The sequence below is a fragment of the Staurois parvus genome, unplaced genomic scaffold, assembly GCF_062004578.1.
Source record: "Staurois parvus isolate SC_StPar_1 unplaced genomic scaffold, SC_StPar_1.0 ptg000511l, whole genome shotgun sequence".
NCBI classification, from domain to species: domain Eukaryota; kingdom Metazoa; phylum Chordata; class Amphibia; order Anura; family Ranidae; genus Staurois; species Staurois parvus.
The window spans coordinates 957,459-977,631 of record NW_028318307.1 but is presented as its reverse complement, the minus strand read 5'-3'; the positions used below and the strand labels follow the sequence as shown (position 1 = coordinate 977,631).

Genomic DNA, 20,173 nt, shown 5'->3' with positions numbered 1-20,173 from the left:
GCAAGTGGTTAAACTTTGACAAAAACACCTGGAAGCTGCCGGATTGGTTTCTATGCAGAGTTGCACCAGATTTTGCACTCTTCAATTTTAGTGGCGGTTCACACTAATGCAGTGTAAATCTGATGGAGTGCAAAACTGATGCATTTTCACAGTGCGGTATCACAGTGCAATTTCTGCTGTGACAGGTGTGAATTGAATGCGATTTCTGAGGGGACTAGGCATAGCAGAAGGCAAAATTCACATCACACCCGCACTAAACTCGCGCAGCACCCTTTTTTGGACCGGATCACATTTGCATCACATCTGATCTGCATAGAATATGCATTAGTGTGAACCGGTACTCAGTGAATTAACCCCATAGTTTAGTATAATTTAAATTTAGCTCACGTCTTTGAAGTCATATTGACAAGTAATATAAACAGGGAAGGTTTTAGGCTGCTTTCACACTGAGGAGTTTTTGAAGTGTTTTTGCGTAAAAAAAAATGCCTGAAAAGCTCAAGAAAACTGCTTCCCTATGTATGTGAATGTATATCTATGTATGTTTTCACACTGAGGTGTTGCGCTTGCAGTGCGGTGTAAAACTCCTGCTTGCAGCATCTTTGGGACATGTTTGGGGAGTTTAAAAAAAAAGCCTCAAAAAGACCTCTTCCCATTGAAATGAATGGTACCGCTTAAAACTGCTCCAAAAACACACCGCACATGTGGGAAGGTCTGGCTGTTTCAGCTGTCAGCTGGGTTCTCCACTGACAGCTGAATAAAAGATAGAATTGCCGGCAATTAAAAAATAATTTAAAAACTGTGTGGGGTCTCCCCCCCCCCCCCTCCATCCATACCAAGCCCTTCGGGTCTGGTTCGGATATTAAGGGGAACCACCACGCCAAAAAAAAAAAAAGTCCATACCAGACCCTTATCCGAGCATGCAGCCCGGCAGGTCAGGAAAGGGGGGGGGGGGTGCAAGCTCATACTCATTCACATGGGGGGTGGGATCTGGGGGCCCCCTTGCTAAAGGGGGCTTCCAGATTCCGATAAGCCCCCCCGATCACAGACACATCAACATGGGGACAAGGTGCTTTGGGGGGGAGCCCCTTTCAGCTGTCAGTGAGGAAAATTAACGCATGACTTTCACTACTAAAATACCGCTTGACTTGATAAAAACTCATGCAGTATTTTAGTAGCCTTTTAGTGAATTCAAACGTGCAAATCTGCCCAATTCATGTCCAGGATGTTCCGCTAGAAAAACGCTTCAAAAACACTAGTCATTTTTCAAGCATTTTTCAGGCGATCCAGTGTATAGTGTAATTTCATACAAAAGCTCTGGAGAGAATTAGTACAACTTCACTTGCAAAGTCTATGTACCTTTAACTTCCCTGGTGGTCTAATTATGTCAATATTTTTGAATGTCAAAGCTGTACATTGTTTTGCATGGAAATTTGTTGTTTTATATTGTAGGCCTGTAATTCTTAGGAATAACTCACTTAAATCTGTCCGAACAAGAGTCTAGTAAACATCCCAGGCATGATAAAGTTCGAAACACAAAATCATAAATAAAACTATAATAAATACTCATAAAAAATAATAATATAGCAATAATACAATTTAATAATGTAATCAAAGCACAAACACTGAAATTTGAAATAGAGTGCCAAGTTCACACATCACTGAGCTCAGTCGCAGAATCATCGCTGTCGTTACTTTCAGTGTCTGATGACGAATTTCCCCACAAATCATTATCGCTCAATTCTGCAAGTGATTCTAATTCACTATCGCTGTTTTCTAGCTGGTCTAAAACTGCTTTTGACCTAAAGGGACGCTTTTTGGATGCCATGGACGTTCTCAAGTTTCCAGGCAGAAAGAATGGTAAAAGTGCTGGCAGGGCACTGGACAAAGCACTAGGGACAACATTTAGGTGAAATGGTTTGATACAGTAATGTAATCCTAACACATTACAATGTATTGTGTGCATATCATATTTTTACTTTTTTGAATCTCCCGCCGGTTCCGCCCCCTGCGTCCTGACACTCGCAGGGAAGGATACCCGAAAGACGGATGCCAGCATTGGTTGGAGGACACAGGACAAGGTAAGGATCTGGGATCACAGGGCAAGCACTATAGTACAATCCCGAGTGTGGCTCGGGGTTACCACTGTTGGTATTGTAAATGAACCCTGAGTCACACTCGGGATTACCGCTAGGAAGGTTAATAAACCAACCTCTCTGTGATTAGCAGAAAAAGTGTTTATGAAATTCCAGTTCCTAGAGCACTCTGCATGCTGTTAAAGCAGCCGTGGTCAACTTGAAAATGAAAGAGTACCTCAAGGGCAGCCTTCAACACTTCCAGCTTTTGCACCTCAACACCTGAAAATTTTAGTCCTGCTGCATTTTTTTGCAGCAAATAGTAATGAAAGGGGTTGTAATACAATAACCCCTGGCATTGGTATCAGTTAGTGCAATAATAATCCCCAACATTGGTGCCAGTGAGTACAATAATAATACTCAGCATTGGTGTCAGTGGACACAATATTAATGACCATGATTGATGTCAGTGGATGCAATATTAACCAACAAACATTGGTGTCAGTGGATGGAATAACCACTAACACTGGTGTCTGTGGACACAATAATAACCCTCGAAGTTGGTGTCAGTGGACAATACACACTCCCAGCATTGATGTCAGTGCAGTGATAACCGTCAATGTTAGTGTCAGTGAACACATTAATAACCCACAGCATTGATGTCGGTGAGTGCAAGAATAACCCCCAACACTGGTGGAGAAGCGAACTGGTAACGTCACAATCTCAACTCACAGTAAAGGCACCTATAGCTTGAGTTTAATCACCCCCAATCCCACAATAGGTTTGTCATTCCTTTCCTTTTGCATCATTTACGAGTTCTCTTTAAAGCGGAGTTCCACTCGCACTCTCAATAAATAAAAGTCAGCAGCTACAAAAACCGTAGCTGCTGACATTTAAAAAACAGCCACTCACCTGTCCCACGATCTTGCAGTGTCCTCCCCGCAGCCCGTTTCACCTGCCATCTTCTCTCCCCGGTGCCGGCATCTTCAGTGTGGGCACCCAACTGTGACAGCTTGCGGCTTTACAGCCGGGTGCCCACTGCGCATGCGCGAGTAATGCTGCACTTCCTGAATAGAGGGAGGGTAGGTGGACAACTTCCGCTTTAGATCACCTAGGCCAGGGGTAGGCAACCTGCGGATCTCCAGCTGTTGCAGGACTACAAGTCCCATCATGCCTCTGCAAGTCATAGCTGTAACTGTCAGTTTTGCAATGTTGCAATGCCTCATGGGAAATGTAGTTCCACAACAGCTAGAGAGCCGCAGATTGCCTACCCCTGACCTAGGCGATTGCAGTGGAAGTAGGAGCAGGTATCTGTGAATTGCGGGTACCCGTTCCCCAAAGGTGCCAATCCTTACTGGGGAGCGGGGGACTAGTCTTTAAAGTGGAACTTCCCCTTTTAGGTGGAGCTCTGCTTTAAGGGCTCGTTCACACCATGTACAGAGGCGTCAGTTTTTCTGCACGTATTCTGCAAGGACGCAACAAAATCAACTGTTCTCTATGTGCCCTGTTCACAACACACTAGTATCACGTGCAGAATTTCTCTGCACATGAATCTGCAATGTGTAAAAAACTAATTGAAGTGTGCATGAAAACTGATGTCTCTGTAGGTGAAATCTGCGCGTCAGTTTCCATCAGTTTTTCTGCACGTATGGTGTGAACGAGGCCTTAATGTCTTCTGTAATTGTCCTTTTGAAAATGTTTTTGTATGGTTTCTAAAATTAACAAAAGAAATCAGCCAAAATCTCATGAAAAACAAAAACTGTAAGTGCTATAAGGGACAGGTAAAAAAAAAACACTTTATTAAATCACATGGTACAATAAACGTAAATGTAAACCTAGAAATACCAAGATGTATAAAAGAGCAGATGATGAAAAGGTGAGCTACTGTGAACAGAGTAGTTAGCTGAAAAATGAAGGTTTATTCGGCCTGGCAAGTTTGATACACAGTAGTGTCCCTTCAAGTGTACTAACTATGAAGAATGCACTATTGCTACTTGTCTTTGATTTGGAGCATATGTTATGAAGGGATTTTGTTAAAGCTACTCGTATGAGCGCTTCTTGCGGACCTCTTGCATTCTGGCATTCATCCCTGGGTTACCTATCTACTTTTATGCATTAAGTTTTGAAAAAAATTACAGGTTTGCTTAAAACCTGCTGATGTGCCCCATAACTAAAAAATAAAGCCTAGCTTAACCCATTCATTAAATTTAGCACAATTTTGGAGCATATTAGAGCTTATAGCTTACAATCATGTCAGCTTTAAGTTTCTAGCCTATACCAAACCCCAATTAGTTAGGACAGCACTTTTTAATTAAAGGAATGCTATCAGATACCTGGTAGTTTGGTTGTTTTATTTTACAAAAATTAAGCCTATATGCTTTAGGTCAGTGCAGTTAGCTTGCTTGCAGGTAGGGTCGCTATTGTCTGAAATAATTATATGGAAAGCTGCTTACAGAGTATATTATTTGCTCGCTCATCCATCCCCAATTGCACCTGGCAGCAGCAAGAATACACACAGGACCTAGAACACCAAGTTAGCTAAATCAGCGTGAAATTAAATGGTGCTTAGGATTCAAGGATGATACACATTATTTAGCAATGCTGAACCTGAATGATGCTCAGGGGTTTTCCCTTCACATCAGACAAAACCTACAAACCAACTGAATATACACAAGCTGCAGAATAGTTTCAATCTAACCCCCACTCACACCTCAGCTTGTCTATATAACGTACTATGGTACACGGTAAGAGAAAAAGAGATGGGGCCTTACCGATGAAGGATTATCTAGGCACACAGGCACTGCATTCTCCTGTGTCTCTCTGTACATCAAAGCATCAGGACTCCCTGCAAGCAGGATAGGTGAAGACCCTTGAAGCAACTGGAAAAAAAAAGGAAGACAGTGTAAAGATAAAGGACAGAATTACATTTCCATCAGGGAGTTTCTCACTGTATACAATGACTCATTTTAACAGACCTTTATTTTCCATGCCCATGAGAATCCCAGCTCTTACCATTTCAGCACAAGTACAGCACATCAGACCTGCCTTCTTAAATTGTACCTTTAACCAGAGATCTGGGTATAACTTGCAGTGCTGCTCTAAGCTAAGATACAGATCTCCCCGCCGGTTGCAAGCACCCATGCACCATTCAGGAGTGTAGAAACATCATTATTGAAAGGAAGACACAACGATCACCGACCCAGCACATAAATATGTGGATGAGTGTGGCCTCAGTCAGTGCCACTCCAGCCACAAGGGTAGGTGATCGGTGCTTCTTTCTTTCTCTGACGTACCTATGGCCACATTAATCCTACAAAACACCTACTTACATACAAGAGCAAGCACCTCCACGTGTCTGCATGTCTGTTGTTCTTCTATAGTGCCCAAGGACACCTAAGTTCCTTATTGTGCACCTGGAAACCTCACTTAAGAAGTTGGTGCTTGGTCCTATCTCCACCAGCCTCCCTATTAATTTGTGTGGCAACATGTCACCTTGTATGACAACTAGAGAGGGAGGATGCGACTTCCATAAAAGAGTGCTCCTTGAGCACACATAGCTACTTAGTTAGTAAGTTGAAAAAAATACACTAGTCCATCTAGTTCAACCAACAGAGGCAAAAAAACGATACTGGAAACCCTCATATACACGATCCTGTACCCACAGTTGATCCAGAGGAAGCGAAGAAAAAAAATCTACCCGGCTAGCCAGAACTAATTCTTGAGGGAGTCCCGGTTCCATATATTCACAGCTCTTACTGTAAAGAAGTTTTTCCGTATGGGAAGGTTAAATTTCTTTTCCTCCAGCATAAAGAGTGCCCCCTTGTCCTCTGTGATTACCTAATGACCTAAGGGTGAATAACTCAACACCGAGTTCACTATATGGACCACTTATGTATTTATACATGTTGATCACACGAACAAATAGAAAGGGACATGCAGGCACCTGGAAGTATTGGCATACAAGGGTTTAGTAACATTTAATAGGCACACAGATTTCATGTAAAGTAACCAATGCCATTTGTGCCCAGAATCTGTAATAGGCTCTTTATTGCACACTCTCTCTCTCTTGTGTAAGCTCTCTGGCAATCCCTAGATAGCAGCTGTGAAAACTGTGTAACAATTGACTAACTTTAGAATCAGATGTGCAGGGCCCATGTACAGCCATGTACTATATTTTCCTGATGGATGACTTCAGCCAAAAAAAAAAAACCTCCATCTTATCAGGAAAGGAGTGATAATGTCATTGTATCCAGCTAGATTTACTATACATAGTTGACATAGCTGTGCACATCTTACTTCTGAAGGTAAAGTCATTTTTTAAAGTTGCACCGATACTGTTTTTTTTATTGGCGAGTACAAGTACTGATAATTGTACGCAAGTACTCGCCCTACCAATCACTGATAACTTTGTGGTGCAATTTGAGCCCATACAAAATGAACAGGCTGAAATTGCAATGCAAAGAACAGCATGCAATTTGAATAGGAATGTGGTGAGATATGTGTTTAAATCACATGTGGTTTCCCTGCAGGTGAAGTGCGATTTGATCCCATACATTTTGTATGGGCTCAAATCACTATGCAAAGGTATTGGTTTTAGATATCAAAGTATTTGTACGAGCACAAGTACTTGTGCAATCTCTCAGTATCAGCACTGACATTGGTATCAGTGCAACCCTGTAATTTTTTTACACAGCCACTGTCTAGGGAATGCTAGAGTGTGGCATAAAGAACTTACAACTGCCTTTAGCCACAGGCTAAACAGTTAATTATAGAAAGTAAAAGGATTGGCAAGGGTCACTTTAAAGAAAAAAGTATTGGGACACCCCTCCAAATCAGTGGATTGAGGTGCTCTAATCACCTCCATGGCCACAGGTGTATAAAATCAAGCACCTAGGCATGCAGACTGCTTCTACAAACATTCGTGAAAGAATGGGTCACTCTTAGGAGCTCAGTGAATCTAAGCGTGGTTCCATGATAGGTTGCCACCTGTGCAAATTTCCGTGAAATTTCCTTGATACTAAATATTCCACAATCAACTGTTAGTGGTATTATAACAAAATGGAAGCAACTGGGAACAGCAACACAAAGTGGTAGGTCCCATAAATGAAAGAGCGTGGTCAGCGCATGCTGAATCATACAGTGTGCAAGTGGCCAACTGTCTGAAGAATAGCTAAAGACCTCCAAACTTCGTGTGGTCTTCAGATTAGCACAACAGTGCATAGAGAGCTTCATGGAATGGGTTTCCATGGCTGAGCAGCTGCATCCAATCCTTACATCACCAAGTGCAATGCAAAGCGTCAGATGCAGTGGCATAAAACATGTCAGCACTGGACTCTAGAGCAATGGAGACGTGTTCTCTGGAGTGATGAATCACACTACTCTGTCTGGCAATCTGATGGACATGTCTGGATTTGGTGGTTGCCAAGAGAATGGTACTTGCCTGACTACATTGTGCCAAGTGAAAAGTTTGTGGATGGGGGATTATGGTGTGGGGTTGTCTTTCAGGGGTTGGGCTTGGCCCCTTTGTTCCAGTGAAGGGAACTCTTCAGGCATCAACATACCAAGACATTTTGGACAATTTCATGCTCCCACCTTTGCAGGGACAGTTTGGGGATGGCCCCTTCCTGCTCCAACATGACTGCTTAGTCAACCCGATAGAACACCTTTAGGATGAATTAGAGTGGAGACTGTGAGCCAGGCCTTCACGTTCAACATCAGTGCCTGACCTCACAAATGCACTTCTGGAAGAATGGTCAAACATTCCCATAGACACACTCCTAAACCTTGTGGACAGCCTTCCCAGAAGAGTTGAAGCTGTTATAGCTGCAATGGGTGGGCCAACTCAATATAGAACCCTACGGACTAAGACTGGTATGGCATTAAAGCTCATGTGCGTGTAAAGGCAGGCCGACCAATACTTTTGGCAATATAGTGTATATTACTCCTTTAAGGACAGGGTCACAACCATGCAAACCATTACTTTATTATCCATTGAACTATTGTGCACCCAGGTTATCTGGTATATGCCAGACTATATCCCTACTACCATGTTTTATAATAAGAGAGCAGGTGTTTGCAAGCAGGGATGAGTTCTGGCATGTTCGGATCTACGTGGAAGCTGTCAAAACAGAGAGCCAATCATAGGTGGCAGCGGCATTCCTGCCCCACACGTATACATGCTCTTGTATAGGTGCGACTGTCCACTTTGATAGCTTTCTAGAGGGTCCAAACGCCAGAACACACCTGAGCTCATTCCTGCTTGTAAACAATGTTTCAATATGCTAGTGAGTCCGAACCCACCTGAGTTTATCCCTATTTGTAAGTTGGAGCACTCTAAAAGTCTTCTGCAGTATCACAACCCATGTTCAACATAGTATAAACACAATACTATATGACATATTTTTAAAGCAGAGACTGTGGCATTAACCAAACATTTACTGCAGAAAATCCAGCGATGTAACTTAAATAAAGGAAGATACACCTGCAGTAATTATTTGGAGAGTGCCAAATTCACTGCTGTAAAAATATATCGCATATTCAATAAGAGGAGAGGTGGGGGGATGACATCAAGATCCCCACCTCAACCAATTAGGGGAAGCCTTGTATTCACCCATAAAATACAGTGGGCAAGGTTTACTAAAAGATAAAAGCTGATTGGCAACCATGCACAACTGCGCCAGGTTCAGAGTGCTCCAGTTGTAGTATATTTCCCCCAGTGGAGGAGATGCCAGCGCAAGCAACTCTCGTTAGTACACAAAGGGTAAGTTGCTGGTGTGCTTGCTGGAAGTGGACATCCCGTATGTGGAATAGGTCACAACAGTAAATTATAGATTCACCATTGGTCATATCTGCATAATTTGTTTGAGCTAAGCTGACCCAAAGTAAGCTTTAAATTAATCACATTCTTGGAGTTCTTTTATGCAGCCTATTAACAAAAGCAGAGCTCAACAAATTCCTGGTGCCATGTCGACATGTCAACAAGCAATAGCGTCCTGGCGCCTGGGTTCACACACTGCCTCAAACTGAATTCAATGCAAAATCATGTCCCACTGACTTCAATGAAACCCCCCTCCCCATTGACTTCAATGCAAAATCGTGTTCCATTGACTTCAATTTAAAAAAAGCCCCTACTGACTTCAATGCAAAATTGCATCCCATTGACTTCAATGCAAAATTGCATCCCATTGACTTCAATACAAAAACTCCTGTCAATAGCAATCCTATGTGGACACTTATCTCCGCATGTCACTCTACAATATCACCTGTGAGTCTAGAACACACTGCTACAAACTCAGTACACACAGGACCCTTTTTGTAATGGCACTCAAAACACAATGTGTGTGGATCACATCTCTGTGAACCACCTCAATAGGAGCACAGAATATCTAGCCTGTTATGCAAATCTGTGAGTTTGAAAATGCATCCGGAATCTTATATGTGTGAACCAAGGTAGCTCCATTCACATCTGGGTGTTCTCGGATCACGGCAAAATTGCTGTGATCGCAAAACGCAGGTTCAGATACTATTATTTTCAATGGTGTCTAAAACCTGTTGCAGGTTTTTTGTGATTGCCTCGCAGCAAATTGCATCGCATGAAGCTTGTTGCCCAAAAGTTGCCTTGCCCTGGGCGCTGACACCCATGATACACTAAAAAAAAAAAGACTGACTTAACTTTTTAGCTGGCTCCTAGATTCAAATCACATTTGTCAAGTCCTGGACAAAAGCATTTGACAAGTTACTACAAGGAACACCATGATTTGTACCAATTCTAAGAACACAATGACAGAAAACTAACATGCAGTGGTCCAAAAGGAACCCAGGATTGACTGCTTGTGATCATTCTTCAAGCATGCACATCCTTTGAATATTTCATGTTCAGTAAACTTTCTATAAAGCTCAGTGGAGTGCATTAGAAACTGCCCCAATCCATCTAGTGGATGTCCAGAAAGTCTGCACAAATCTGCCTCTATCTTGTGCCCAGATGAGGTCAGATTGGCTCATGACTGCATCAGAGTCATTGAGACTATGCTGCAACTCCTACTTGTGCAAGAATGTCCTACCTTCAATAACATGGAATCTACTCCCATTCTTACCTACTAGAGTGAAAGCATTTCTTTCCCACTTAATCACCATTCTATTCATGTGAACATCATACGGACTAAACAACACACACCGATAGTAATACCAATTCACAACTTCAATAGACATTTTGCTATTAGACATATCCTGCTATGTAAAAATTAAAACAGGTCATTATAATGGCAGATTGCTAAAGTGGGAGGTTTTGACATATCTTATCTCTAGGAAGGCAACAACAAGGATGGGTTCACAAAAACATGAACATGATAGTACTGCATTTATTAACCACTTGAGCTCCGGAAGGTTTTACCACCTTCATGGCCAGGCCATTATTTGCTATTTGGCACTGCACTATTTTAACTGGCAATTGCACGATCATGTAACACTGTACCCACATGAAATTTCTATCATTTTGTTCACACAAACAGAGCTTTCAGTTGGTGGTATCCGATCACCACTGGGTTTATATTCTATACATACATATACAGTTAGGTCCATATATATTTGGACACCGACACAATTTTTGTTTTTTCAGGTATTTACCAAAACATAGTCAAGCTATAGTTATAATGGATATGGACTGAAAGTGCACACTCTCACGTTGAACCATTTGCCGCCCGCCCTATAGCCGAATGGCGGCCGGCAAATGTCATCAGCGTTACGGGTGGACACTGCAGAGCCACGCAGTGGCGCGATCTGTCACCGGTCATGTACCTCGGACACGGTCGATGACAGATCTGAGTACCGGCCCCCGTTGCAAGGTACCATGTGACCTGCTGTGACCAATCACAGCAGGTCACATGGCAGTTGTATACAATGGATGGCTTCATTCATGCCATCCATTGTATACTAGTGTCTAGCTGTGAATGGTCACAGCTAATCACATGCACATGTCATATTATTAGCTGTGGCCAAATCACAGCTAAGCACAAAAAAAGAAAAAAAAACCCTGAATGAATCGATGTCTTTCGGGTAAATGCTTGCTTATAGCAAAGTAATTCTTTGCTATAAGCAAATTGTGTATAAAAAAAAAAAAAAAATACTGATCACTTCCCCAAAGTAGTACAATGTTACTATGGTAACATTGTACTACTTTGGTCATAGTGAAATATGAAAAACAAATCTTAAAAAAAAGAAAAAAAAATTAATAAAAAATAAAAAAAAAGAAAAATATATATATATATATATTTTTTTTTTTCATACTGTCACCAGTCAGTGTCCCTGATCACTGCCATGCCAGTTATATGATGACGCTGTACTGCAGTGGTGACAATATGTAAAAAAAAAAAATAGTGAAGCTAATTTTTTTAATTTTTTCATTTTCCGAAAAATTATGACAAAAGAAAATGCAACTTCAAAAAACTCGCCATGCCTCTTATGAAGCACGTCGGACTGTCTACTTTGCAAAAAGGGGTCATTTGGGGGATATCTGTACTGTTCTGACATTCTGAGACCTCAAGAAATTAGATTGGCTGTCAGTACTTCAGGATTGATTAATTTTCAGATCTATACCATAGTTTGTGAACTCTATAACTTTCCTACAAACTAAAAAATACATCCTAATTTGGGTTATTTTTACCAAAGACATGTAGCAGAATACATCTCGGCCTAAATTTATGAAGAAGAATTATTTATTTGCAAACTTTTATAACAGAAACAAAAAAAAACGTGTGTTTTTTTCAAACTTTTTGGTCTTTTTTTGTTAATTTAGAAAAAAATAAAAACCCCAGCAGCGATTAAATACCACCAAAAGAAAGCTCTAGTTGTGTGAAGAAAATGATAAAATTTTAGTTTGGGTACAATGTTGTATGACCGCACAATTGTCATTCAAAGTGTGAGAGAAACCTGAAAACTGGCCTGGGCAGGAAGGTGTAAAATTGCCCGGTATTGAATTGGTTAATGTGAGGGTATGTACATCCAAATTGGAGGAAGGGATTAGGAATAACAGCTTTTAAGATTAGCCATCCCCCCTTTTTCATGGGACCAAAAGTAATTGGACAATTGAATATAATCATAAATAAAATGTTCATTTTAATATTTTGTTGAGAATCCTTTACTGGCAATGACTGCCTGAAGTCTGGAATCCATGGACATTACCAAAGACTGGGTTTCTTCCTTTCTGATGTTTTGCCAGGTTCTAACTGCAGCTGTCTTCAGTTGTTGTTTGTGGGTCTTTCTGCCTTTTAGTTTTGCCTTCAGCAAGTAAAATTCATGTTCAATTGGGTTGAGATCAGGTGACTGATTTAGCCATTGCAGAATATTCCACTTCTTTTCCTTCAAAAGCTCCTGGGCTGCTTTTGCAGTGTGTTTTGGATCATTGTCCATCTGTACTGTGAAGTACTGTCCAATCAACTTTGCTGCATTTGGCTGAATCTGGGCTGACAGTATATCTGTAAACTGAAGAATTCATCCGGCTGCTTCTGTCACATCATCAATAAACACCAATGACCATGTGCCAATGGAAGCCAAGCATGCCCATGCCATCACACTGCCTCCACCATGTTTTACAGATGATGTTGTGTGCTTTGGATCATGCGCTTTTCCAAGCCTTCTCCACAATTTTTTCTTCCCGTCATTCTGTTACAGATTAATCTTAGTTTAATCCATCAAAAGAATGCTTTTCCAGAACTTGTCTGGCTTTTTTAGATGTTTATTGGCAAAGTCTAATCTGGCTTTTCTATTCTTCAGGCTTATGAATGGTTTGCACCTTGTGGTGAACCTTCTGTATTTGCTCTCCTGAAGTCTTCTCTTGATTGTAGACTTTGACAATGATACTCCCACCTTCTGGAGAGTGTCCTTCACTTGTCTGGATGTTTTGAATGGGTTTTTCTTTACCATAGAGAGGATCCTGCGATCATCCATCACTGTTGTCTTCCGTGGACGTCCAAGCATTTTTATGTCGCTGAGCTCACCAGTGCGTTCTTCTTTTCTTAGAATGCACCAAAGGATTTGGCCACTCCTAATATTGCTTTTATCTCTCTGATGGATTTGTTTAATTTTTGAAGCATTACATTGGCCTGTTTCACTTGCATGAACAGTTCCTTTGAACGCATGATGTAGGTTCACAGCAATAGATTCCAAATACAAATACCACACGTAGAATTAACTCCAGACCTTTTACCTGCTTAACTGATGAAGAAATAACAATGGAGTAGCCCACACTTGGCATTAAATGGCTTTTGATTTAATTGTCCAATTACTTTTGGTCCCTTGAAAAAGGGGGGATGGCTACTCCTAAGAGCTGTAGTTCCTAAATCCTTCCTCCAATGTGGATGTAGATACCCTCAAATTAAACCTGAGAGTGTGCACTTTAAGCCCATATCCATTATATAATTTTACCTTAGATTGTACACCCCTTGAGGGTTAGGGACTGATGTGAATGTACAATATATATGTAAAGCGCTGCGTAAATTGACAGCGCTATATAAGTACCTGAAATAAATAAATAATAGCTTGAATATGCTTTGGTAAATACCTGAAAAAAACTAAAATTGTGCCTGTGTCCAAATATATATGGAACTAACTGTGTGCACATATATATATGTAAATATTTTTTAAAATAATTTTTACTTTCTGCTATAAAACATCCAATAAATAAAATAAATAAATAAAATGTCTTCATAAATTTAGGCCAAAATGTATTCTGCTACATGTCTTTGGTAAAAAAAAAGTCAATAAGTGTATATTAATTGGTTTGTGTGACACTTCTAGCATCTACAAATTATGGAATATATACTGGGTTTTTTATTTATTAATTGGCAGTGATCAGCAACTTATAGTGGGACTGTGATAGTGTGGGGGGAAATCTGACACTTTGTGGGAACTGACTAACTGCCCCTGACATCACCAGTAACATTAATACAGAAATCAGTGCTAATATTATACACTGTCACTGTACTAATGACACTGGTTGGGAAGGGGTTAACATCTAAGGCAATCAAAGGGTTAACTGTGTGCCTAACAATGTGAAATGTGTGTAATATGTGGTGCTTTTACTAAGCAATGTGTTTGTTATATCTCTCTGCTTTGCATGGAGAACAAAAAAAAGGAACATTGCTGCTCTCTGTAGAGAGCTCTGTATTGTTAGTAAACACATGGCTCTCTTCTGTCATTCACTAAGTTGATCAGCAGATCCTGGCCATAAATCATTGGCTGGGACCTACTGATTGGTTTGTGCTGTAGCAAATGATGCACAGATGGGGTGGAGGGCGCACCCCCTACCTGGAAATGCAGGATCAAATACATTAAAATGTCCTGTGCCACATTTAAAAAATTCCTGCTGTCAGTTTCAAGAGCTTTACCAACATGTACAGCAGATTCAGTATTTGTGCTGTGGTCTGTGCAGCACAGTGGCTAAATGGTTAGCACTTCCACCTGGCAGTACTCGGGTCATTGGTTGAATCCCAACCACGGCACCATCTGCCTGGAGTTTGCATGTTCTCCCTGTGCCTGCGTGGGTTTCCTCCAGGTACTCTGGTTTCCTTCCAAAGACATGCTGGGTTTATTGGCTCCTGTCTAAATTGGCCCTAGTATATGAATGTAAGTTAGGGACCTTAGATTGTACACCCCTTGAGGATTAGGGACTGATGTGAATGTACTATATATATATATATATGTATGTATGTAAAGCGCTGCATAAATTGACGGCTCTATGTAAGTACCTGAAAAAAATAAATAAAATATTTATTAATCATGCCACATTTTGTAAGTAGTACTATTGCTGCCCCATATTCACAAAAAATGACCTCCAGTTTGTAGATAAAACTGGAGGTAACAAAAGCAGAACTTCACCCAAAAGTGGAAGTTCTGCTTTAAGTCCTCCCCCCCTCCTATACTATATCTGGCATATCATTTTTGAGGGGGGGGGGGGAGCGGGTACCTAGTTTTGACAGTTACCCACTCCCACTTGGATCACCTAGGCACAGCTTTCCATTGCACAGTGGGTAGCTGGCTGTGAATCCAAAAGCTGCATACCCGGCTGCCCACAGTTAGGATGCTGGCACTGGGAAACTAGCCCGGGTAAGGACAGCGCTGGATCACTGGACAGGTAAGTGTCCTTTTATTAAAAGTCAGCAACTACAGGATTTTTAGATCCTGACTTATTTTTTTTCCCAGAGTGAAGAACTGCTTTAGGTCCAACTTAAAATTGCTGTGCAGGGACAATTAGAGTGCCTGTCCCTGTACACTGTGTAGCAGAGCATCATGTTTTACCTGACTACCCGTCCCTACCCGTCACTGGTTGTCAAGGACACTGCTGGTTTCAGTGATGCTGACAGTAGGCTGAGCCTGATGGGTAAGCTGAGGGACTAGCTCCCCATCAGGTCTACTCTGTCCTTGTGATTGACAGCAAGCAGTGGGTGGATTTTATAGTCAACAGCAGGTTGTTTACTGGCTTTGGATCCACCCACTGTCTGCTGTCACCCACAAGAGACCTTATAGTAAATGAGTGCATTTGAATCTCTATCAGGCTCTACCCACCCAACTCACCCACTCAATACCTTGGCCACTAGCTCTTTTGCATGGCAGCTGCAGTAGTGGGAGCTAACCGTGTCCATAAGGACAATCCAGTCAAATATACCTGTTGGAAAACTGTCACCGGCACCAACATTCATCATATTGAGGCAAGAGAGAATTTTAAAGCCCGTCATAGACACCATTTATGAATTCCCCTGTCTATGGCTAATGCTAGTTGCCTGGTTGCCATGCTGATGCTTTGGCTTCAACACTAACTTTAACCATGTATAGATGTAAGGAATTGTGACACTTTTCTGACGCTCATATACTGCATACTTGTTTTACGTTTGTGACACAGAAGCACTGAAGCCAGGTGCAACCAGCATTTTTAAAAAGAGGACAGCAATGGCAGGCCCATACCTTTTATGACAAGGTCTCCTTTATGTGTATTTATGTCCAACATTTAAAATCATGTTTCAAAATCATTGAATTTCTATTAGTTCTATTAATGAGAATAATTTTGAAGTTTGAAAACTCTTTATTTGAAGAATCCCACACAGTACTTTCTCATTAAAAAAAAAAGACCAAGTGGTCCATCAAGTCTGCTCCATTTATGTATTTAATTTTTAATCAATATATATTTTGTATTTATTTTTTACTATAGATCTATGTTTGTCCCAAGCATGTTTGAATCCACTAATTGTTGACAGACTCACTACCTCTGTTGGAAGTCTATTCCAAGCATGTGTTTCCATTAAAATAATACTTTCCAGGATTACTTTTGTACTTTTCCTCCTACTAGTTTGAGGTCATATCTCCGTGTTCTTGATCTTAGCTTCTTACTGAAAATACTTGCCCTTCTGAACCTTATTCAAACCTTTAATGTATTTAAAAGGTTTCCATCATGTCTCCCCTTTCCCTTCTTTGCTCATCTAGTCTAGTAAGTAAATATTGGCAGTCAAGGTTTCTGATTGATGTTGTCATGCTTCTTGAACTAATAAAGCAAGATCTCAACAAGAATTACTTGTGTTTGTTTGCCCAGTTTACGATGAGGCTTGACAAAGTTTGAGGCACTGCTGAGATCAAGCGTACATCAGCAGAACTAATGATCATTATTTCTTAGTCAATTATTTATTAGTTATAAAAAGGTATGGTGTAGGTCGGTATAGAAAGCACATCCCTAGCGATATAGACAGAATAACATGAGTAGAGAAGATGTGGGACTTTTAAGGTACTAAGAACCTCAGGATCAGGCACTAAACAATGACATGCTAATATTCATTCATTTATTAGACCCTGTATGTTAGAAACACACAAGGTCTAATAAATTAATGCATTTTTAGCATGCCAGTGTTCAGTGCCTGCTGCTGAGGTTCTCAGCACATTAAAAGTCCCACATCTTCTCTACTCATGTTATTTATTTATTTATTTATTAGTTCTCTATTGTGGCAGCAGTAATTTAGTGATTTATATTTTAACACGGCATGCCACAAAACTTTGCAGGGCACAATATTCTGATGTGAATGTGGCCTTAATATGGATACAATGTTGTGATCTTTCCTAAACACTCACTGCTCAACATCAGCTCTATCCAGTCACATACAGGTACTTTCATATTTTACTTTACTGGCTTATATTGATACAAGCATATGATGAAAAATAAGTAAAGTCTGAGTTTATGGGTAATCATAACATTCCATACTTAAAAAGTGTTTAGATAATTCATAGCTGCAAAATCCCACTCACAAATGAAGTTTGTGGACCCTATAAAAGGAGATAGTAAATCAATATTATTATTATACAGTATTTATATAGCGCCAAAAAGTTTGCTCAGCGTTGTACATTCTAGTGGGGGACAGTACATGAGACAATACAGTAACAATACAATACACGAGGGGTTCGAGGGCCCTGCTCCTTGGAGCTTACAATCTAGGAGATGTACACTATATAATGTGCAATGTATGAATTTTGATGTTTTATGCTCAGGAACATTTCCCTTTTAAATGTGTTTTAATGTTAAAATAAAATAGATGTATATTTTTTTTTTACAGTGGTTGTGTCATCCTCTGTAGCAATTTCACCCCCCCCCCCTTTTTTTTTTATCTTTAAAAGAGAAATAGGGCTTCCCCCATTTATACTTACCTAGGTGGATGTAACATCGTAACATCGGTCCGATGCTGCATCTGGCCCCCGTCAGCTCTAAGTGTGAGAACTCATGAGTTCTCACAGCCAATCTGAGCAGAGAGCAGTGACTGTCAGTCACCGCTTTCTGCTCTGCCCACTGTGCTCACTGGAACGCTGGGCTGTGGAGGGAAGGGATGGCTCAGGCTCTAAGCAGATCGCTGATGACCCTGAGCCAGGTGCTGCTCCAGACACTGGGGTGGATCCCGACTTTGAAGTCTTGGATCAGCTGCGTGGCGTCAGCTGAAAACGGGTTACAGGAGTGCAGAGTGAACTGCACTCCTGTGATCCACAGGACAAGCACAGCCAAAAGAGCTTTGCCTGTACTTCTCCTTTAGGCTTTAGCTATGCTTCTGATGACACCATCTTTCAGTTTACTTCAGCACCTGCACTCACTGATGGTGTATGGCTGAAAAGTGGTGCACTGGATTAGGTCAATTCTTATTTCCCCTCAGCTCTTTACCAACAGGTTCAACAAAAAACTGACCAGATTCCCCCATTCACACATTTGAGGGTGGATGGGGGAATCCTCTTTGATGTACTACTGTATTAACCAAGTTATTTTTGCTATTCGGTACTGAGCTACTTTAACTGGCAATTGGGCAGTCATGCAAGACTGTACACAAATTAAATTCATTAAAAAAATTTCAGACAAATAGAGATTCCTTTTTGTGGTATTTGATCACCACTGGGTTTTTTATTTGTTATTATATAAAGGAAAAAAACAGCAATTTGATTTAAAAATATATATATTTTTACTTTCTGCTATAAAATATATCCAGTAAAAATGTTTTTTAAATCAAATTTCTTTATAAATTTTGGGCAAAATGTATTCTGCTACATGCCTTTGGTAAAAATCCCAATATATATATATATTTAGATTTTGCGGTATTGATAGAACAGAAGGTCATTGGAGAGGTGGAGACAAAGTGAAAGCTATCTCCCAAAATGAAACGTTTTGGATTTTTGAGCTTCATACTCTAAAGATCGCACGGTTGAAATGTAGCTCTAGATCTAAATTCTTTAATTTCCAATTTTTGATGTACTGAGCAGGAAGTGATTTATTTTAATAATATTTTAATATTTAAAATACATTTTTAGAGGATATATTATATCATATAAATTAGTATTTATTTATTTAAATAACTGATATTTGGGAAATTATATTTTATAATAGGATTTTAATAATGATAATTTATATTTTATTTATTGAATACTATATGATATTATATTATATATTAGAGAGGGAATAATTACATTTTTAATATGTTTATTTATATATGAATTATTTTAGGTATTTTAATTATTTAAGAATGGGAGGTTATCAAATAATATTACATATCAGAGTATCAGTATTCTAGGTATTTTATATTGATTAGGATTAATTTTTTTAGATTAGATTATTTTAGTATTGTGGAATAATATAGATCTCAATGTTTACATATGTTTTTGCAGATGATTTTAGATTAATATAGAGTTATTAACATAAAAGTGCATTTAGACACATATTTATATTATCAGTATGTGCAGCATCCTCTAGGGGGAGTCTATGTGATTGATATGCATATATTCATGTAGTGTTTGGCGATTTGTTAATTGTTATTGTTTTTGTTGGAGCCCTTGTAATATTCTCGGTGGGATCCTCTATTTGAAATGCGGAGTACAGCTGAATTGGGAGCCGCGTTATTTGCTATACCATATGTATATTGTATATCGTGCATCACTGGCATTGTTCCCTGCTCTAACATGGCGGTTGTGGTCTCAGCACCATGTTAGAGAGGGGTATAAGTAGGACCTTCCTGTTTGGCATCTCCATCCCTTATATAAGTCCGATGACGAAACACGTCAAGGGAAGTGACGTCAGATGCACAGCGGAACCAGAAGTGACCGAGCGGCCATCTTGGATACGGGCAGTTCCTCTCTGAATTGCATGTGGAGGCTACCAGGACATTCCCAGAGGTCTGGCTATCACATATTTGGCGTTTTTAAATATGGATTAAGATGTAAGCAGATTAATAAAGTATATTTTATTGGTGTATTACGGGTTTACACTATACTTTATTTCATATATGGTGGGCATCGGTGGGGCTTGGGGATTGATGGTAGAAGGATAAGGAATATGCAGGTTGCTGTATTCGGATGACATCAGGAACGTATCTATAAGGCTGTGATATCATGAAAGGATCTCCTCGGGGAAGCATATTATGTGGAATTATCCTGTCCTGATGGTTATAAAGCGTGTTATTTATTTTATTTGGTAAGGGTATTTACTCCTTACACAATAGAAGTGGACACAGTTTTTTCACTTGCTGTTGGATTGTTATTTTTCTGCACTTGATTGATTCACTGTCACGTTTTGACACATTTATTCACTTTATCACTATTAG

The 20,173-nt window shown here is 40.1% G+C and overlaps 1 protein-coding gene across 15 annotated transcripts in view; it reads right to left on the bottom strand.

Moving 5' to 3' along the window:
• SRCIN1 (SRC kinase signaling inhibitor 1) overlaps positions 1–20,173 on the bottom strand; it is a 712,759-nt gene that overhangs the window by 309,941 nt on the left and 382,645 nt on the right. For all 15 annotated transcript variants that reach the window (XM_089690024.1, XM_089690017.1, XM_089690015.1 and 12 more), the window contains one exon: positions 4,844–4,951. In XM_089690024.1, the coding sequence (XP_089546150.1) occupies positions 4,844–4,951 (108 nt within the window). The remainder of the gene's footprint in view (positions 1–4,843; positions 4,952–20,173) is intronic.